Genomic DNA, 20,650 nt, shown 5'->3' on the forward strand with positions numbered 1-20,650 from the left:
CTTTTTTTTTCTTTGTGTGCCGCCTTCTGCCTGAGCTTCATGTAGACAGTGGCTGCAGGAACGCAGCCATGAGTCAAAATTTGACAGACATGCAGAAGTGGGTGCACAAACCTAAACACACCCCTTTAGCATTAAGGTCTGTACATGTGTTGCCTGTGCCACTGATCGTCATTGTAAAGAACAGTAAATCCCAGCTGAAGCACTTTCATTAACCAACATTTCCAGAGTGTATGATCTGTGGTCATCCACTGTGCTCAGTGATTAGATCTGCATACCCCCAAGTCACTCCTGTAATGATGTAGTATACTGACAGGAGGAACCACAGACCACAGTGTGGGGATTGTGAAATTACACTCCCAAAGGTTGTTTTTGAAGATTCTTCAGCTGGCTATTTCGTTTTGCTCTAGATCAGGGGTCTCCAAATTATAGCCCTCCAGTGTTCAGGAGCTACAATTTCCATCATGTCTGTGTATGTCAGCTTTACAATGCCTCATGGTACATGTAGTTCCGCAACAGCTAGAGGGCTATAGTTTGGAGATCCCAGCTCTAGATGAGCAGCACAGGTATTTGATGAGGTGAGCTTTAAATGTCTTATTGGGGAGGGACAGCTGCCTTTTTTTTTATTTATTTTTTAGATTTCAAAGCGACAGCCCATAGCCCGTCTTGATATAAAAAGAACAGGGAAGGGTGAAAAATAAAGTGGCCCTCTCCAGTGGAAGCTTCAGGTCAGGGAAAACATTCTTCTCATTTGAGCTGCAGTGGATCACTCCAGGGGCATGTCCTGAGAGGTTACCCATATTGGAAAGCTCTAGACAACCAGTTTGGGAGAGCAACATTCAGCTGGGAAAGTAAAATCCACCAATAAAACCAGGTTTTACAAAAATATCTGTCTGGTGTTCTCAGTTGCCATAAATTCCTCCATGGATTTAATTTTATTGACCTTTTTCAACCAATGACTAATAGAGGGTGGGTCAGTTCTTCCATTAACCACTTGCCCACTGGCTCACGCCGATATACGGCGGCAGAAGGGTACGTACAGGCAAATTAACGTACCTTTACGTTGCACTTTAAGAAGTGGTTTGTGGGTGCACGCGACCTCCGGGAGTGTGATCACGGGTCCCACGGACATGGAGATGCCCCCGATTGTCTCACGGAGAGGTAGAGCGGGGAAATGCTGATGTAAACAAGCATTTCCCCGTTCTGTCTAGTGACACTGATTACAGCTCTCTGTAAACAAGAGGGGTGATCAGTGTCGTGTCACACATAGCCCCTCCCCCTCAGTTAGAATCACTCCCTAGGATACAACCCCTACAGCGCCACCTAGTGGTCAACTCCTTCACTGCCGGCCACATTTATACAGTAATCAATGCAATTTTAATTGCACTGATTGTATAAATGTGAATGGTCCCATAGTCGCGGCAAGTGTCCGATCTGTCTGCCATAATGTCGCAGTCACGATAAAAATCGGTGATCTCCGCCATTATTAAAAAATAAAAAAATGCTATAAAACTATCCCCTATTTTGTTCGCTCTAACTTTTGGGCAAACCAATCAAACACTTATTTGCAATTTTTTTTTTTTTTTATATATACCAAAAATATGTAGAAGAATACTTATCATATTCTGAACTAAGCCGAGGAAAGGGTTGTTGTTTTATTTATATATATATATATATAAAAAACTATTTTTTTTTTTTGGGGGGGGGGGGATATTAACTATAGCAAAAAGTAAAAAATGTTTTTTTCAAAATTGTCGCTATTTTTTTGTTTATAGCGCAAAAAATAAGCGCAGAGGTGATCAAATACCACCAAAAGAGAGCTCTATTTGTGTGGAAAAAAAGGACGTCAATTTTGTTTTGGAGCCACGCCGCACGACCATGCAATTCTCAGTTAAAACGTCGCAGTGCCGAATGGCATAAAGTGCTCTGGTCTTCGGCAGATGGTCCGGGGCTTAAGTGGTTAAAGCAGTATATAGGTCTTTGCGGATGTTTCAAAAGGGAGTGCTTGTAGTACTTTAGTGGCAAAAGTGGAGGCCTCTGAATCATCACTCAAGCCTAACAAATGTGAGTGGAGTAGAAATATATTTAACCTGATCCTAAAATCTACTACTTAACCAAACGGGACCAAAAAAAAATGTCTAACTTGGAACCACCTTCATATTGACATCTCCGGCAGAGGGGGATTTTAAAGCCCATTTCCAGAATCCTATTTGAGATGGAAGCGCTGTGTGTCCTCTGTAGTATCCTATTATTTTTGTGGTTTGTAAAAGTGATTCATAAATCCTTTTCCCGTTTGACAAAATATGGAACGTTAGGCTGCATGTATGTACACTAGTAGGAGCTATCGGGTTTTATTTTTGCAAAAGCTCCTAAACGCAACGCCATAAAAGCCTATGTATCCATGTACACACAGGCTTTTTGGATCGTTGAGGAGGTTCAACCCCCCCCCCCCCCCCTCTCCTGAATGTGGAGGAACCTTGGTGTAATTTTGCCACGGTTTCCTGCAGTCAAAGTATTTCAAGTGTTCATGTAGCCTAAACTATTTACATATAGTGCTTAAATTCAAAAATCTAAATTTCTAATTTATGGTAAGACTTTTGCTGTTAATAAATGGCTATAATGGTCTTTTGGCTAATGTGGTGTGTGTTGTGTTTTTTTTTGTTTGTTTTTTTTCCCCCTTGCTTATGTGATATTATATTTTGAGATGTATACGGGGAATACAAATTAACATTGTTTCAAGAAAAGTTAAATATACAGTATTGGTAATTCAGGTTGTTGAGCTGGTGTTTTTAGAAGTAGAGTAAAAGTTTTTTAGGTTGAGTATTTTTTTTTTTATTTATTTATTTTTTTTGTGCATGTTTTTGTTGTCTAAACTCCCATTGGAAATCTGTACACAATTAGCGGTGATTTTTGGGGCCATTTAGTTACATTTATTATACAAGTGAATCTTCTATTTTCCTGTGGGTAAATCCATTGCAGTTACTATTTAACAAGCAGCCCTCTTTGATGATGATGCAGACCACCCCAGTCTCGGTCACTGTCCTGAAGCTTGAACCTTCTCATCTAAAATAAAAAAAAAACAGCTGCAGAGTTTTCTCTTAAGTTACTGAAGGGTAAAATTCCTCGCCCTATTTGTCTTACAGACACGAAGATCGATTGAGAAGTTATTGGAATGGGAAAACAATAGGTTATACCACAAGGTGAGTACCGCAGGGAGTAACTTCGCAGTGTTGAAGTTTGAATTGCACAGTATGGAAACAGATGCTTTTGTTAGGCAAAAAATATGAAAGGTGGATAAATGAGCTAATGTGTGCGCCGCAGTAAAATGGAGCTCATTTTTCTTCTTTTACTATCCCTCTTTTCCAGCTGTGCTTGCACTGGAGACTAAGCAAAAGGAAATGTGAAACCAATAACATGATGGAATATGTAAGTTAAAGGGCTGTTTTGTGAGTCTCTCTATTAAATGATCATTTATTTTGCCTCTGATCCTATTCTTTGCCTGATTATTAATCAGTAAAGGTGTCAAGAGCTTAATCACCCGAGCGGAAGGATTTTCTACGGTTCACAGATGCATGGGCTCATGGGTAGGGCTGATTTATAAAGTTATGAAGGACTGAAGACAAGTCTTCTCTGTGCCATGGAAAAAATAATAATAAATTGCTTAAATAAAATAGCCCAGGCGTACATTGATGGGGTGTGAAATTTTTGATTCTGTATGAAAGATTAACACATAGTTGACTGCTTCTCTAGTCTGAAACTTGATTAGCATTATTCTAAATGCCCATATTTAACTTGACTGTCTTTAATTCATCTGGAACATGCAGACCAATTTTTAAAATCTGAAATTTTAAAATAATTAAAATGTATAGTTGCACTACATCTAGCTAAAACATTAATTCTAGGAGTTAAAAATCCTATAAACTTTTTTTTTTTTTTTTTTTTTTTTTTTTTCTGGATTGTCACTAAATTACTGAGTGGTTTTTAAATTAAAATTACAATTTCTGGGGTACATTTGAATGCTTTATGGTTCTGAATGTGTTTTAAATACCCCCTTAATAGTGGAAAGAATGGTGACATTTAGAGGAATTTTGTACCAGGTTTTTGTATGTAATTTGAAAGTTATACTCAAGGTTTAGTTTGTGTACAAGTTTAAAGCTACAGGTTTTTTTTTTTGTTTGTTTTGTTTTTTTAACCTGCATTAGGATGGGCTCAACCTGTATTTAACTGTAGCCACATTCTCAATACTCCAACACTGCAGATCACATTATAATTGACCTCCGAAGAGAGTCAATAATTCCTAAGGAGCAATACAATAGGCCCTTGACACAGTCATTAATTAGTTCCTAAAAGGCAATCATTAGCAGTAAGGCATCATTTTTATTGTATTGTTGGAACTCCTTTTTTTTGTTTTGTGAGACAAACATCCTGGACTGTATCACTTAAATTGTCAGTTAATAATTGGCTGGAGCTTATTTTAACAGATTTAGTGACCTCTCAACCATATGTTTGTATGCCTCTTTTCATACCTTTATGGGTGTTGTTGTTTTATTGCTCTAAAACACCTGCTGTGTAGTATCATTTAATGAACTCCGGGTTTAAAAGTGTTTGCTTTGTATTTGTTTCATTTGACCTTTTTTCAAGCTTTTTCTTTATAATTAAGTATTCTGTTGCTTCTCTTAAGTAGACAATGTCCTGTTGTTTTTTTTTTTTTTTTTTTTTTTTCTAATGCTTATATGATAGGCAGAAAACCAAAACGCTGATCTTTGAAATCTGTCTTCTTTTCACAGGTCATCTTAATAGAATTTTTACCAAAGACACCAATTTTTCGACCAGATTAGTATTTTTTTTTTTATTTTTTTTTTCCTTTTATCCTAGTGTTATGGTTTTTTTTGTTCTATCTAAGGACTTACTCGAAAATCCCATATTTCCAATGGTGCCTTTCTTGGTTCTTCCCCCATTGGTGACATAGCAGTGACTTGTGTGTGTGTGTGTTTGTTTTTTTTTCTTTTCTTCTTCTTCTTTTTTTTTTTTTTTTTTTTTTTTTCTTTTTTTATGGAAGGCGCTCAAATGATTCTCACAAAATATACATTTTGTCTGTAACTTGAAATGATTTACTTTTGCTTTGTCATATTTATGTTGCCTGTTTTTGTTATCCCCAATGTATCACTGTTTTGGAACCAAGATATAACTGCACCATTAGGAATTTTTCTTTGCCTGGAAAGATCATCCTGTCAGCTGGTTCTGAAAAGGATGTGCTGAAAACATTGGAGAGCCGGTGGACATTCTTCATGGTTATAGAAAATACCTGTGTGAAATGTGTGCTGCATTTTGCTGGAGCTCAGGACCATATGGTTGTGCTACCATAACATTAGTGCTCGTTTCGAGTTGGGTAACTTTCCAAACGACAGATTTGTTTACTTGCGAAAAGTTGGTATCTTTTAGCTGCTTTCTTGTCCTCACCATCACCCACTAGTTGGCTGCATCTCTCTTTACATGGCATACAGACTTTGAATAAGTCATCACTTAAATTTATTTTTGGATCACATTGCTTGACAGCGGAACCAGAACCCGCTGAATCCTCAAACTGTTCCTTGTGCCACAATAAACCAAATACACAATCCCTAATCAAATCTTTTAAAATTATAAAATATCACAATTTACTGTGGTGTCATCTTAAGTATGCTGTACTCTCAGACTGGTTGTTAAACTGTGGTATTTTATATGTAGCATTTTAAACACAGATGCTCTATTTAAAACTATACTGACAAAATGTTTGTTACCACTATAAGATCACTTTAATTTTGCTCCTAGGGTATGATAGGTTGCAATTCCTAATTCACCTTGCAGATATATACATGCATCTGCCTATTATAGTGATATTTTTGCTTTTATTTCCCCCTTCTGTTTTTACATGTATAGTTCAATTTTTGGTTTAGTCTTTAAATTTCAAGTAATTCAAATTATTTTCACTATTAAAGGATGTATAGCCGGTACTAACACAATGTGGGTATAATTTAATTGTGTAGAGAAAAAAAAAAATGATTTAACATATCTGGTATTCCTCCGTTACATTTTTTTTCCCCCCCTTTCTAATATGTGCATAACTGATGCTGGCAAAAGGAGTGCACTGAGTTTTAAGAAAAATCAGTTGTATAAACACTCAAATGTCCATATGTTTTTCTGTAAGATGCTTGGCCTAGTTATGTTTTGTCATCCTATTTGTACATTATTAAAATGGGAGAATTATGAACGAGTGAAATGTTTCCTTTTTTGTTTAGTGTGTTTTTATATTTAATTTTTTTCACCTGGTGTACCTAAAATTCACCACACACCCTTTCAAGCCTTACCATATGTTTACGTTTCCAACAAACGTACTGTGAAGGGTGTACTTCGTTAAAAATTGAATGCGATTTTAGTTAAGCCCTTACACTGTAAGGTTGCTGGAGGGCCCGACTTCAAGGGTTTATTTTGTCCTGGAGTCTAGCAAAGAGAAAAAAATAAAACACTCTTAAGAACCTGTGGAAGTGGGTAAACCTAAATCTATTTGCTTACAGTCCCCATTAATATTCTGTCCAGTATAGTTCACAAAATAGAATAATTTTTTGGGCGCGTTTTTTTTTTTTTTTTGCACAAGGGGTAACGTTTTTATGCTACTGGTCAGATGTTTTTTAACATTTTAAGCAGTGAAAATCCAGTGTATAGCCTGAAATCCTATAACGGTAAGTGGAAATAATAGTTGGTTAATAACTTGCAGCTTTCTGTAGAAGTATGCGTTTACAAGCCTTGAAGTTGGTGCATACAATTACTATGGGTCTACCAAAAGTTAGTGGATTTCCACCCAAAAGTGTAACTTCTGCTTTAAGGCCTGCTACCTGGCTCCTGTTTTGAGAAACTGAGCTTTTGGGGAGGAAGGGCTAGCGGGTACCTAATGTTGACAGGTACCCCCTTCCATTTCGGTAGCCTTACTTACTGGGTTATACTTCTACAGGTGAATGGACACTGGTGGACCAAAGGTCTTTAGACAGGAAGTGATTCCCTATTATAACCCCTCCATAGAGGAAGTACTTCCGTTTTTTTATCAGTGTCTGCAAGGTGGATTGGCACGTTTGTTTGAGCACTCAAACAAATGCTGTACAGGTCCAAGGGAGTGGACCCTAAAAAATGAAAAGGGTACCCAGTCCTTGAAGGTCCTCAAGTGACAGAAACCCGCTGTGATGGGTCAAGATTGGGCTCTTCGTTTCTAAGGTTTCCCTGCGCTTGCATGGGTAAAGTAAAATTCCCCCTTTACTTATTGCGGTGTGCCCCATATGTGTATCAATCTAGCTAAGGCTGGACACTTGTGTAGCGGTGACCACAGGGGGGCGTTTTGGGCTGACTGTTGTAAAGAGTAAGCTGTCTGGTTGTCTTTTGTGGATGGTCCGTACACAGAAATTAGCACAAGAAAATTTGTTGCCTGCGCGAACACGGGACCATGACCACGCAGGTGCACAGCGACCCGGCATGCAGCCATCTTATTTAAGCTGACAGTGGCTGGCATGCCGCTCTTCCAGGGGACAGCTGTCGGACTTCCAGGGGGCAGTAGTTTGTTTCGTCTTACCTGGGTTGTGAGAGTCACTAGGTGTTGGTTGGCAAGCTATAGAGCTTAGCGGGTTTGTTGCATACAGGCTTGGTGAGCTCTATTAAAGGGTCTCCCTTCCGGGGTAAAATGATAAACTCTGGTACTCCCTTTTTGTGGTTGCCGTGTCTTCAAAAAATAAGGAGCGTCGCTAACACTACAGGAAAGGGCAGACCTAGGTCGTCGATAGCTCCTGAGGAGCCTAGTTGAAAGAGACCAGAGGCTTCTGGGCAATCTGAGCCACTGCACCTGTCTGGTATTGTGCCTACAGTAAACGCTGCTTCTTCAGACTTCATCACCAGGGATTAACCTTGCCAGCCAGGGTAGAGCACAGGATTGCTGGCATGATTGCCTCCATCCCGCAGGGTGGCAAGAAGCGTGACAGATCCCTCCTCCCTGAGCCTCCTAATTTGGAGCAGGAATGGGTTGAGGATGGGGGAAGAGCTAAATGCCAAAGATTCTGTGGAGGGTCTGGCAGATGAGTGCTTCTGAGGAATCTGGGCTAGAAGATGTCTAGTTGGTATCCACCTCTCAGTCAGAGGCTTTTTGATTCAGACTCTTACCGAGATGGTTTGTTCTGCCTTTGTTGCCTACGGCAGAGGTTTCTGAGCCTCTCTTGTCATTTTGGGGTCCCTAAAGCCTCCTCAGGCTGCACAGACTTTTCCCTTGCACCTGCTTTTAGAACAGGCGGTGTATACTGATTGGGAACATCCTGACAGGAGGAACAAAAATCCTAAGGTTTTCCCTTTTTTATATCCCATGGAGGAAAAGTTTAAGAAATGGAGATGCGGCAGTCTCTTCATTTAAACAAGAACTTAACTTGTCCAGTGGATAATACACAGGGCTTGAAAGACCCTGTTGACAAACAGGAGTCATTAGTTAAAAGCTTCTTCTTCTTTTTTTTTTTTTTTTTTTTTTCCATACATCAGGGACACAGAGCCATAGCAGTTACTACTTGGGTTATAGGCCACCTTCAGGTGATGGACACTGGCACGCCCTAAGACAAGAAGTGCACTCCCTATATAACCCCTCCCATTACTGTGAGTACCTCAGTTTTTTCACCAGTGTCTAAGGTGCTTATCACAAGTAAAGATGTGCTGTGATGAGCTCCAATGGAGCAATCCTTGCTGGGGCTAGTCATGCTGACCGGATCCATTCAGAGTGTCCTATTTTGGGTCAAATTGAATGGTACCCGGGCCTCGTATCCAAAGAAATGAGGTTTTGCTTGTGAATGCTTCTCTTTTTAGAGAGCTGGACCCTGGGATTCAGTATATTTTGGTAGCGAGACCATAAAGTTTTTACTGGTAGGGTGTTGTTGCAGGTCCAGGATTGTGGGTTTCCTCAAGGATCCCCTGCTCCGGAAGGTTTAATGGAACCCACCGTGAAGATGAAAATTGGGTCTGTTTACCACAGAAGACCCTGTGGTGGGAAAGGTAAGTGGATTTTTCTAAAATCTTTTGAATTTTCTTAGGTCTCCTTTAAAAATGTTGTCATGCCTATGTGTCACCACTGGGGGCTGTATTGAGCACTCACTGCCTCATGCTGGAAACATTGCTGTGTCAGGAGCCGAACACTTCCTCCTCCAGCCGAGCAGCAGAGCCTCTGGTAAGCCTAAGGGGGATTTGCCTCCCTGCCCGTTGCCCCCCCATGTTGGAATCCCCCCTCTCGTGGGGGGGAAAGGCGTCCGGATTATTTTAATTTTTTTTAAAGCGCAGAGGCAGCTTGGCGGCTTTGTAACCCCTGTGCCATGCTCTCTGGGTCTGAGAGTACCTCTAGCCTGCTGCTCGTGGTGGGAGAAAGGTGGTGGATCTGTAGGCAGTGCAGGGGGGCTAATGGCGTTGACGTACTCCGATGCCAGGTGCGCATGGAGGCAAGCTTTTAAAAAGCACACTGTGCTGCTGCAGGCTGTGGAGGGACACGAGCAAAGAGGTGGCATTCAGGTTTGGTGACACAGGCATTTTTTCCTTTTGACACATTGTTACTGCTTCAGACTGGGCATCAATAGCAGCAATTTTTGCTGGACTATATCCCTAACAGTTTACGTGTTCCTTCTGGTAGTACCTCTACTTTGTGCATCAGGCTATGAGCGGAAGGGGCACCTCAAAGGGTTCTAAAGGATCAATTGTTTTACGACAACCTAAATCCATGTCCAAGAAAATGTCATCCCCTGAGAGTGATGTGGCCGGGCAGAGTGAGCCATCAGGCTGGATTCACACCTATGCAGTTTTACTGCTTTTTGCAGATTTGCACTACAGTCCATTGAACATGGTTTCCTATGGAACACGTTCTGTAGTGCAAATCTGCAAAATGAAAAAAAGCACTAACAATGCATAGGTGGGAGTTCAGTGGAGCAGCTGGCTCCCCAACACTAGTAGATTTCCAACAACACATTTGGGTGATGGCCAGAGGTCGATCTATTGGCATCCAGGTTCAATAACAAGTTTGTATCATCCCTCTCCTTTCATGTTTGTTGCGCAGGATTTTGAGAGGGGGTTCTAGTTATCCTGATGGCATCAGCCTGCCACAGAAGGTCCTGGTTTCCAGAGATATGTTATCTCACTAAGGTCTGGAAGACTTGTATTGCTTGGTGAGAAGCCAGAAAATGACATCCTTGAAAATATGTGCTTGGAAGATTTCTCTCTTTTCTACAGTCAGCTGTAGAAATCAAACTGGCTTTGAGTACAATCAGAGGTCAAGTTTCAGCTCTATCAGTATTCTTCTAAAGGCCTTTAGCCCTCCCATTCACTGTTTTCCGTACCTTTATGCAAGGGTCAACTCGCTTGCTTCCCCCTATTAGGTCACCTATGTGTCCTTGGGACTTGAACTTGGTGCGGTCTGTGTTACAGAAACAACCATTTGAACCTATTAAGGAAATTTCATTAGACTCGCTGTCACGCAAACGAGCCTTCCTGATGGCTATCACCTCAGCTAGAAGGGTGTCGAGTTGGCAGCCTTTTCATGCAGGGAACTGTACTTGATCCTTCACCATGACAGTCGTGTTACGACCTGTTCCATTTTTGCCAAAAGTGGTGTTGCTCTTTCATTTAAATCAGGACATTATTTTGCCTTCTTTTTGTGCTCGCTACAAAACTGAAGTGCTTCCTGTATGGGAGGGGTTATATAGGGGAATCACTGCCTGTCTGAAGACCTTTGGTCTACCATTGTGCATTCCACTAATGGTGAAGTATAACCCAGCAGGTAATGAATATTGGCCTGACTCTGTGTCCCATGATGTACTCAAAGAAAAGGATTTTACAGGTAAGTGTGATGTACAAATCCTACAAACAATGCCCCATAATGACACCAGTGAAAAGTTTGTTTGACATCTTTGTAAATGTATTAATAATAAAAAATAAATCCCATGCACATACGTATTCACAGCCTTTGCCATGACACTCAAAATTGAGCTCAGTTGCATCCAGTTTCCACTGATAATCCTTGAGATATTTCCACAACTTGATTTGAGCCCACCGGTCAGAGGCGTAACTAGAATCTTCAGAGGGCATTGCTAGGTCTACAAAAGATCTGGGGCCAGTGCCCATAGCAGTGAAGTAAAGAGTCATATGCTGGGTGGGCATACACGTGTGTGTGTGTGTGTCTCTATCTATCTCTGAGTGAAGGTCCCCAGAGAGCCTCTTACTTTAACCTCCCCAGAGTGCCCCTTCCTTACATCGGCACCTGCCAAGAGCCTCCCTCCTTACATTGTGGTTCCCAGAGAGCCCCCTTTGTTACATCAGGGTCCGCAGACAGCTGCCCCCATTACATTAGGGTCTGCAGACAGCTGCCCTTTCCTGAGGTTCTCTATGTACCTGGCTGGTCTCTATTGTGCACCTCCAACCCCCAGCACATCTCTGTACCCCCCCACATCCCACCTGGGGGGAGGTGGGAGGGCCGATCGGCAGCTCTATGGTGCCAGCGGGGTATCCCTGGGCCTAGTAGTTTTCTTCCTGAGTGTATGTACTGGAGAGGGAGGGGCATTTGACCTGGGCATGTATCAGCAAGAGTGTACAGGCAGAGCCACTCACTTGTACACTGAAGAGTGAAGCGGATACATGCCTGAGTCAGAGGCCTCTCCACTGTATACATTCGGAAAGAGAACTACTAGGGAGATCCCTGGGCACCATAGAGCTGCCAGTTACCCCTTCCCTCCGCATGCTAAACTGACAACCAGAGGTGCAGGGGGAGATGCCGGGGTCTTAGGGCCCCCTACAGTGGTAAAACGCCAGGGCCCAGTCCCAAGTACGACTGCTGCGCCCTTTGGTAGTTCTGACACTGCCTCCTGTGCTAAATTCAGTTGATTGGACATGATTTGGAAAGGCACACACCTGTCTATATAAGGTCCTACAGTTAACAGTGCAGGTCAGTTCACAAACCAAGCCATGATGTCCAAGGAATTGTCTTTAGACCTCTAAGACAGGATTGTATCAAGGCATGGATCTCTGGGGAAGGGTACAGAAAAATGTCTGCATCCTTGTAGGTCCCAATGAGCACAGTGGCTTCCATCATCCCAAAATGGAAAACATTTGGAACCACCAGGACTCTTTCTAGAGTGAGCCGCCTGGCCAAACCGAGCATTCGCAGGAGAAGGGTAGTGTCCAAGAACTCGATGGTCACTCTGACATAGCTCCGGTGTTTCTCGGTGGACAGAGGAAGAACCTTCCAGAAGGCTACCCATCTCTGCAGCACTCCACCAATCAGGCCTGTATGGTAGAGTGGCTAGACGGAAGCCACTCTTCAGTAAAAGACATGATAGCCTGCTTGGAGTTTGCCAAAAGGCACCTGAAAGACTCTCGGACCATGAGAAACAAAGTCCTCTGGTCTGATGAAATAAAGATTGAACTCTTTGGCCTGAATGGAAAGTGCCATCTCTGGAGGAAACCAGCACTGCTTGTTACGTGGCCAATGCCATCCCTACATTGAAGCATGGTGGTGGCAGCAGCAGCATGCTGTGGGGATATTTTTTAGTGTCAGGAACTGGGAGACTAGTCAGGATCGAGGGAAAGCTGAATGTAGCAATGTACAGAGACATCCTTAGTATACTCTCAAAAGGATATACAATTGTATTATTCTCTGGAAAACATTCAGGGAGCAGGTTGGCACAGACTGGAGGGCCTCCTCCCATTGATCCCCAGTAGGCTTGCCAACATCCCCCCCCCCTCCCATTTATCTAGCATTCGTAAAGGGTGATATATATATATATATATATATATATATATATATATATATATATATTTATTTATTTTTTTATTCTGCAATAGCATTGGGATATAAACCCCTTGCAAGTAGTAGCCCCCTTGACCAAGTTTTAAACAGTGGCGCCGGAGACTGAAACCACTCGGAAGATTTACTATGAGCTGTTATGGCATGCCTCAATTTTAGATAATAGAAGCGCATGGAGAGCAGTAAGCCAATCTCCTGTAAAGCTTCGAATGACAGCAAAACATAATTTTGAAAGATTTGTCTTATAAAGAGCACCCCGTACCTCTTCCATAATGCCCCGTGCACCTTGACAAGTTCCAGATAGGTTCCATTTGACCAGATTGGGCTGAATTCTGTACATCTCATCACTCCCTAAAGAAATTCAGTTTTGTTCCATATTTTCTGAATAAGATTATAAATCTGATATATATTACGTGGTTTACCAAAGGCTTGAGCCTCAAGTCACTGCAATGGACTCGCCCTTTACTGTATGTAACATTACAGCTTCAGAAGAGCTGGTATTGTCCACTTCCTGTTCTGTACCCTTGTGCTTTGTGTCTATCAAATGTTGCAATTGATTGGCTAGGTAATATAGCCAGTGATACGGCAAGGCTAGACCCCCATCATCCTTAAGGGGGTTGCAGGTGTTCAACTTTTACTTGAAGAGTGATTTTCTAAATTAGAGTGCGGAATATGTAGTTACCGTAACTATTCTTTTTTTTCTAATCGCTTTTTCATTATTAAGACAAATTCTAACATCAACAACATAGAAATACACATTACACGATATATCTATATAAATCTTTTCATTAACATACACCACACTACCCCCCACCCTGAGAAAACACACCGGGTCCTTGATCATGTCCTCTTCAAAAGAGAGAAAGAAAGAGAAAAACAAAGGGAAAAGCCCACCCACTTATAACCAAAACTCAATTTGTGCAAAACATTATTCAAAGTATAATTAAGAAGAGGGCTTTACAGTGCCCTATCATGTGTGTCAAACAACCAACAATACAATAAAAAAAAATACTAAAAACATTTAATAAATAAATCTATATTGAAAAAAATATAGTATAATTTCAAATAACTATTTTCGTGTCCTATTATGTTTGGTGTTTTAATTCAATATAATCTCACTCTACTATTTTCATTTTTATAACTCTCCACCTTTCATTTCAATCTACCCTTCTTTGTGTGATTCCATTGCATGTTGCCCATCCCGTGCCTAGTTTACTATTATAACTTATCCTCATCCTTTAATGACATCAATCATCTCCCAGAGGGGGAAAAAAGAATTGCAAAAAAACCCCACCTCCTCCCAATTTCCCCCCACCAGATGCACCCCACAGACTATTCTATCCATAACACAGCATTACCCCCAAAAGGGTTTAATCCACCCCTATTTCTGAGGAGTAATACAGCCATCCTGCCCATGTATCTTTACATTTATTCCGTTGGTCTTTAACCATATGTATCCATCTCTCTGCTTCCATTATTTTTTCTACCTCCCTTTTCCAATCCATTATAGTGGGACATCCAGACTGTTTCCAAAATCTAGGTATCAATATTTTGGCTGCATCTATCAAATGGGAAGTAACGCTTCTCTTATAAAACCTAGCAGATGATGGCATCCCATTAAAAAGAATATGTAATGAAGAGAATTCTATAGGTCTAAGTGTAATTTTCTTAATCCAAGGGGCTATCTCCTCCCAGATAACTTTAAGCTATGGGCAATGCCACCATAAATGCAGAAATCGACCCCTTTGGTTATATCCACTCCAGCAGTTACCATCCGCCAATGGATATATGTGAGCCAGTCGAGCCGGTGTTCCATAACATCTTAGAAAAGTGATAAAATTCCTGCGAGCCTCAATCAATCCAAAGCCTAATAAGTATCACTAACCACCTGCAAGCATTACACACGTCTTATAAGCTCATGCACTTAGACAAAAATAGTAAATTCTACGCTGCACTTTAGAATATCACACAATAAATGCGCGCTAAAGATTAAAACAAACACATTAGTGTTAATGTGACATATGTGACTTAGATGTGTTATGATCAAAATAAAAACAATAAATATATTAATTAAAACAATAATAACGTGCTCATGTGTATCCAAGTTCTTTGTAACACAGATATAAGTGTCTGGTGGTATATGGGAAACAACACTAGTCCCACTTTAAAATAGAAAAAAAGTGCTATTGTGCAAAAACAAGTCTTTTTATAAAACAATACTGTGACAGTCCTGTTGAGAAAAGGTCATATGCCTGGTATCCAGTAATAGCACTGCTGACATGCTTATAAATCCATGTGACAGGTGTGGCAGATCATGCATTGGTGCTCTTATTCCAGTGACCCCCCTAGGTATTAAATGCTCACCTTGGAGCGTGTGACTTAGCAATTACACTCAGTCAATACGCGCTTGTGAACCACCCCTGGGTTCTATAATGGTAACATGATCCTGGACTTCCCACGCATTATCTCAGGAATAATGGGAAATAAAAAGCCTCGATAGTGTGATATCACTTTAAACGTTTTATTAAACAAATAAGAACAATCCCCCAATGGGGTACTCACATGTACCAGGTGCGTTAATGCACCACTCTGTATGACATGAAATGTTACAGCAGCTGGTTTTGGAATGATGTTTGTTTGCTCCTAGGCAGATAGACTGCCTGTCGTACAGCCCTGGCCCCTCCCTTACACATGCTCGATACAGGTTAATTGTATCTTCATTCCCCCTTATGAAGATACAATACTGATGACCGCCTTGTGGGGTTCCCATACCACTTGGTCAGACACCTTCTCTGATATATTGGTCTCAAAGTATAGTGCTAGTGTGCGGGACAAGGATTCCACATTCTGTTTATCATCCAAAATAGAATCATTCAATTGCCGTGTTCTTTCCAGGCCCCCAATCGATGCCAGACATATCGTTAAACTTATTGAAGCATGGTCTGACATGGTGATTGACTCAATAGTTGATAAATTTACATAATTCCCATAATATTGATCAATCAACAACCTGTCGATCCTTGAATATACATTTTGTATTTTGGAGTAATAACTGAAATCCTCATGCAGCACCCTCCAACTGTCCATGAAATGCAGAGAACAAAGGCGCTGTTTAACATATCTTAATGCCTTATGTGACACAAAGGTTTTCCCCGAAGTAGTGTCTAGACTAGGGTTGAAGGTAATGTTAAAATCACATCCCATAACCAATAGACCTTCCCGAAACTTCCCCAGGATATCCAAAGTTTTTGATAGAAATTTAAAGGTATGGTTATTGGGGGCATATTTAGTAGCTAGGGTATAACACTGGCCCTGGATCTTTCCTTTAACAAAAAGAAAGCACCCCTTAGGATCTACTCATATTTCTGTGGGTACTAAGGGACATTGTGTATAGCTTTTGTAAGTCCTATAGCCCTAGGAATGGGTGAAGGTGCATGAAACTATTGATTATATGGAAAAAGAGGTATACGAGGGGTCGACCCTGCCACGATGTGCGTCAGTAGTTAACTATTCTAAAGGATTTACGGGGAACCATAACTGGGGAATTATGAAGGATATATAGTAACTGAGGCATAAGAATCACCTTTATTGGGTTCACCCTTCAGCTACTGACCGGTGGAGGGAATTCCTTGTTTTAATCCGTTTCTGGAATCTTTGTAATAATGGGGAAATATTAGGCCTCCCATAAACCCAAATAATACAGGGTGTCACCTGGACTCCCAGGTACCTGAAGGAGTCGGTAATTGGTATGTACCCTTGTGAGTCATCTAGTGGGATACCCTCTGGGTCGATGGGCATTAGGGCCGACTTTTTCCAATTGATCCTGAGCCCCAAGTAGTTACAAAGTCTGCTATGGTGGACATAGTTATAGTTTCCTGTAGGGAAACGTCCACAATTTCAAGCAGTATCATCTACGTAGAGCATCACTTTTTCTTGCCTGTCACCATAACGGAAACCATTAATGGTCAGATTATCTCTGATCTTTTTTGCCAGGGGTCCTATGACCAGGGAAAATAGCAAGGGTGACAAAGAGCACCCTTTTTTTGTGCCCCTTTCCAGAGCAAAAGCATGAGACAGTCTACCTGATGCCTAAATAGCTGCCTGCGAGTGGTAGTATAGTAAGCAAACCCAGTTTCAACAAAGCCAAACCACTGAAGAAGTCCCCACAGATACATCCACTCGATGCTATCAAAGGCCTTAATAGCATCCAATGAGAGCAGAGATCTATGTCTTACATTGTCACCTGGGGATTGCATATTTAAGAATATCCTCCTTAGATTGACAGAGACATCCTTGAGGAAAACCTGCTCCAGAGTGCTCATGACCTCATACTGGGGCAAAGGTTCATCTTCCAACAGGACAAAGACCCTAAGCACACAGCCAAGATAACAAAGGAGTGGCTAAGGGACCACTCTGTGAATGTCCTTGAGTGACCCAGCCAGAGCCCATACTTGATTCCAATTGAACATCTCTAGAGAGAGATGAAAATGGCTGTGCACCGAAACTCCCATCCAACCTGATTGAGTTTGAGAGGTCCTGCAAAGAAGAATGTGAGAAACTGCCCAAAAATAGGTGTGCCAAGGTTGTTGCATCATACTCAAAAAGACTTAAGGCTGTAGTTGGTGACAAAGGTGCTTCAACAAATTTAAAATGAGAAGAAAATCGGTTTAACCTTAACCGCTTGCCGACTAGTGCAGGACGATATACGTTGGCACAATGGCATAGCTGCGCAAATGGGCATACAGGTACATCCCCTTTAAGAAGTGGCATTGTGGGCGCGTGTCCACCGCATGCTCCATGACCATGCCCGTGGACTCTATGTGTGGCGGTGTCCCGCGATTGGGTCACGCAGCAGCAGAACGGGGAGATGCCTATGTAAACAAGGCAAACTTCCTATTCTGCCTAGTGACAATACAGAAATATACTGCTCCCTGTCATCGGGAGCAGTGATCGCTGTCATGTCCTAGGTAGCCCAACCCCCCCACAGTTAGAATCACTCTCTAGGACACACTTGATCGACCCCTAGTGTTTAACCCTCTCCCTACCAGTGACATTTATATAGTAATCAGTGCATTTTTATAGCACTGATCGCTGTATAAATGACAATGGTCCCAAAATAGTGTCAAAAGTGCCCGATGTGTCTGCCATAATGTTGCAGTCATGATAAAAATCACAGATCCCGCCATTGCTAACAAAAATAAATAAATAATAAAATGCCATATATCTATCCCCTATTTTGTAGATGCAAATACAATACCTTTGCGCAAATCAATCAATCAATGTACACTCATTCCATTTTTTTTATTATCAAAAATATGTCGAATGCATATCGGCCTAAACTGAGGAAAATGTTTGTTTTTTTTTTTATATATATATATATATATATATATATATATATATATATATATATATATATATAAATTTTTTTTTTTTGGCGATATTTATTATAGCAAAAAAGTAAAAAATATTTTTTTTTTCAAAATTGTTGCTTTTTTGTTTATAGCACAAAAAATAAAAACCACAGAGGTGATCAAATACCACTCTATTTGTGGGAAAAAAAGGACGTCAATTCTGTTTGGGTGCAACATCGCACGACAGCAAAAATTGTCAGTTAAAGCGATGCAGTGACGTATCACAAAAAGTGCTCTGGTCAGCAAATTGAGCAAAGGCTGTGAATACTTAAGCACATGTGATTTATTTTTATTTATTTTTTTAATTTGCAAAGATTTCAAACAAGCTTCTTTCACGTTGTCATTATAGGGTATTGTTTGTAGAATTTTGAGGAAAGTAATGAATTTAATCCATTTTGGAATAAGGTTGTAACATAATAAAATGTGGAAAAAGTGAAGCGCCGTGAATATTTTCTGGATGCATGGTATTTTTGCCATGGGGGTCTGTAATGACTTTCTCAACTACACACAGAACAGCTGTGTTAATCAGGATTTAAACTCCATTGGGAAAAGGAATAGGTGGTACGGAACACCTTTTGAACACATGTTTTTTTCAAAGCAAGAATTATATGACCCATTAGGTGCATTTTCTGCAGTAAGACAACTTGAGGGTTATGCAATTTAAAATATTGGAACATTATGGAACGATTGTGTGACAGACCTAGCCGGGACCGAGGCTCTTGGAGGGGACTGAATGCGAGCCTCTTGCCTTGTGATTATGGGCCCTGGCATTTGGGGGAATGGTGTTCTTTGTGAGCTGTATGTCTGGGGACCCCTGAGGTGGTTTTACTTGGATTCAGGTCCGTGTCCCCCGCCCCCCCCCCCCCCCCCCCAGACACACAGACTCTGGATATGTAAATGCCATGTTAGCAATATACTGAATCACACTATTGGGACACAAACTCTTAAATACTAATATCATCAGCTCCATCCACCTGTCTGTTGTCTTGTATAATGTAAATGAGTCTAGTCTGGCTTGACACAGATTCTAAAGAGTATTTCACCAATTGTTGTTTTGTTGTTTGTGCTAATTAAGTCCAGTGTTGATTAGATAATTAGCTCATGCTAATTAGGTTAGGTTTTAGTCATCCCCCTGTATATATTTTGTGTGAGATCTCAAATAAAGGCAATTCCTGATGCACTCCAAGACTGGTGTTGTCTAGCTCTTGGGGGTTCCTATAGCCAGACCCATTGGACTCATGTTCCAGGACTTAGGAAGCGGTATACTGACGGAAGCACTCAAGCGGAGTGTGGGGGACGTTCTGTCACAGATTGTATTTAAAGTTGACCCCCCAAACATCCCAAGAAACAACCATGAGCTATTCTAGTGGACCATGAGTCATAACGTAGGACCAAGGTGGCCAAAGCACTACAAAAATTAGGGTGACCGTGAACAAATGGGTAGTAAAACGTACTTGAGTCTATACACTGACCATAGCCATAAAACAAGAAAAAGTTACCCCGCCCTTGCACCAGAGACACAAAAAAACTGAATTGTGCAGGGCCTCGACCCAAAATTGGAACTATGGCGCAAGCACCAACTACAAAGAGTCAACAGTCTGCTTCGGGGGACTCCAGAGGACAGGAACCATGCCCCAGACACACACAGTCTACATAAAAAATAAAATGTGATCCAAAAGAAGGGGAAAAAATGGGGAGTACATAAAGTAACATAAGAGTCAGTAGCGTAACAGGTAGGGCCATCCACTCCTGTTCAGATGATAGCGATGGGGAGGATGAAGCACAGACTAAGAGGTAAACTCACAGCCTGATTGCAGAGTAGGGGAAATGACAAAATATCATCTAAGTGAAGGCAACAGAGGTATATCATTGTCAGGAGAACAAACAAGGCAGAGTAGCCAGATGGAGAGTGACGGCCATCACTTACTGGCATCCTTGCCGAGGCAAAATAAACTCTACCAATTTTCCAGCCACCTCTCGAACGCATCCGGTGTATGAAAGAAATGGGCAGTGCCTCTGATAGTCGGCTAGGGTACAGAAGGTTATATTTCAATCCACAATCACAAAAGCACTTGCGGATGTCAGTGAAGGATCTTCGACGTTGCATCTTGGGTGAGTAGTCTGGAAACAAGGAGATTTCTTTATCATACATCACGAGACACAGAGCATTTATTCATGACTATCTGGGTTATACGCTACCTCTAGGTGATTGGACACTGGCAACCAATAGCAAGAAGGTTCCTCCCATATAACCCCTCCCATACGGGAATTACCTCAGTTTTTTTGCCAGTGTCTTCAGGTGATGGTCACGAACGTTGAAGCTCTTACATTTTCTTCAATTAACGTCCCAGTGAGGACGTTGTAATCGGATCCGTTCGGATGGCATGAAGCTAAAAGGAATGGTGCC

General features: G+C 41.3%; 1 protein-coding gene across 3 annotated transcripts in view; it reads left to right on the plus strand.

The window, feature by feature from the left end:
- The window catches only part of CHIC2 (cysteine rich hydrophobic domain 2), a 93,500-nt gene that overhangs the window by 41,304 nt on the left and 31,546 nt on the right, over positions 1-20,650 (plus strand). Inside the window, exons 4-6 of one of the 3 annotated variants that reach the window (XM_077477482.1) lie at positions 3,141-3,197; positions 3,364-3,423; positions 4,785-6,250. In XM_077477482.1, the coding sequence (XP_077333608.1) occupies positions 3,141-3,197; positions 3,364-3,423; positions 4,785-4,835 (168 nt within the window). In that variant the 3' untranslated portion in view covers positions 4,836-6,250. Of the gene's footprint in view, positions 1-3,140; positions 3,198-3,363; positions 3,424-3,511; positions 3,900-4,784; positions 6,251-20,650 lie in introns of those variants that run through there. The other 2 variants (XM_077477485.1, XM_077477483.1) reach the window with 2 other exon arrangements.

This window comes from Lithobates pipiens, unplaced genomic scaffold, assembly GCF_037356315.1.
Source record: "Lithobates pipiens isolate NorthernLeopardFrog02 unplaced genomic scaffold, aLitPip1_a1.2 Scaffold_13, whole genome shotgun sequence".
NCBI classification, from domain to species: Eukaryota; Metazoa; Chordata; class Amphibia; order Anura; family Ranidae; genus Lithobates; species Lithobates pipiens.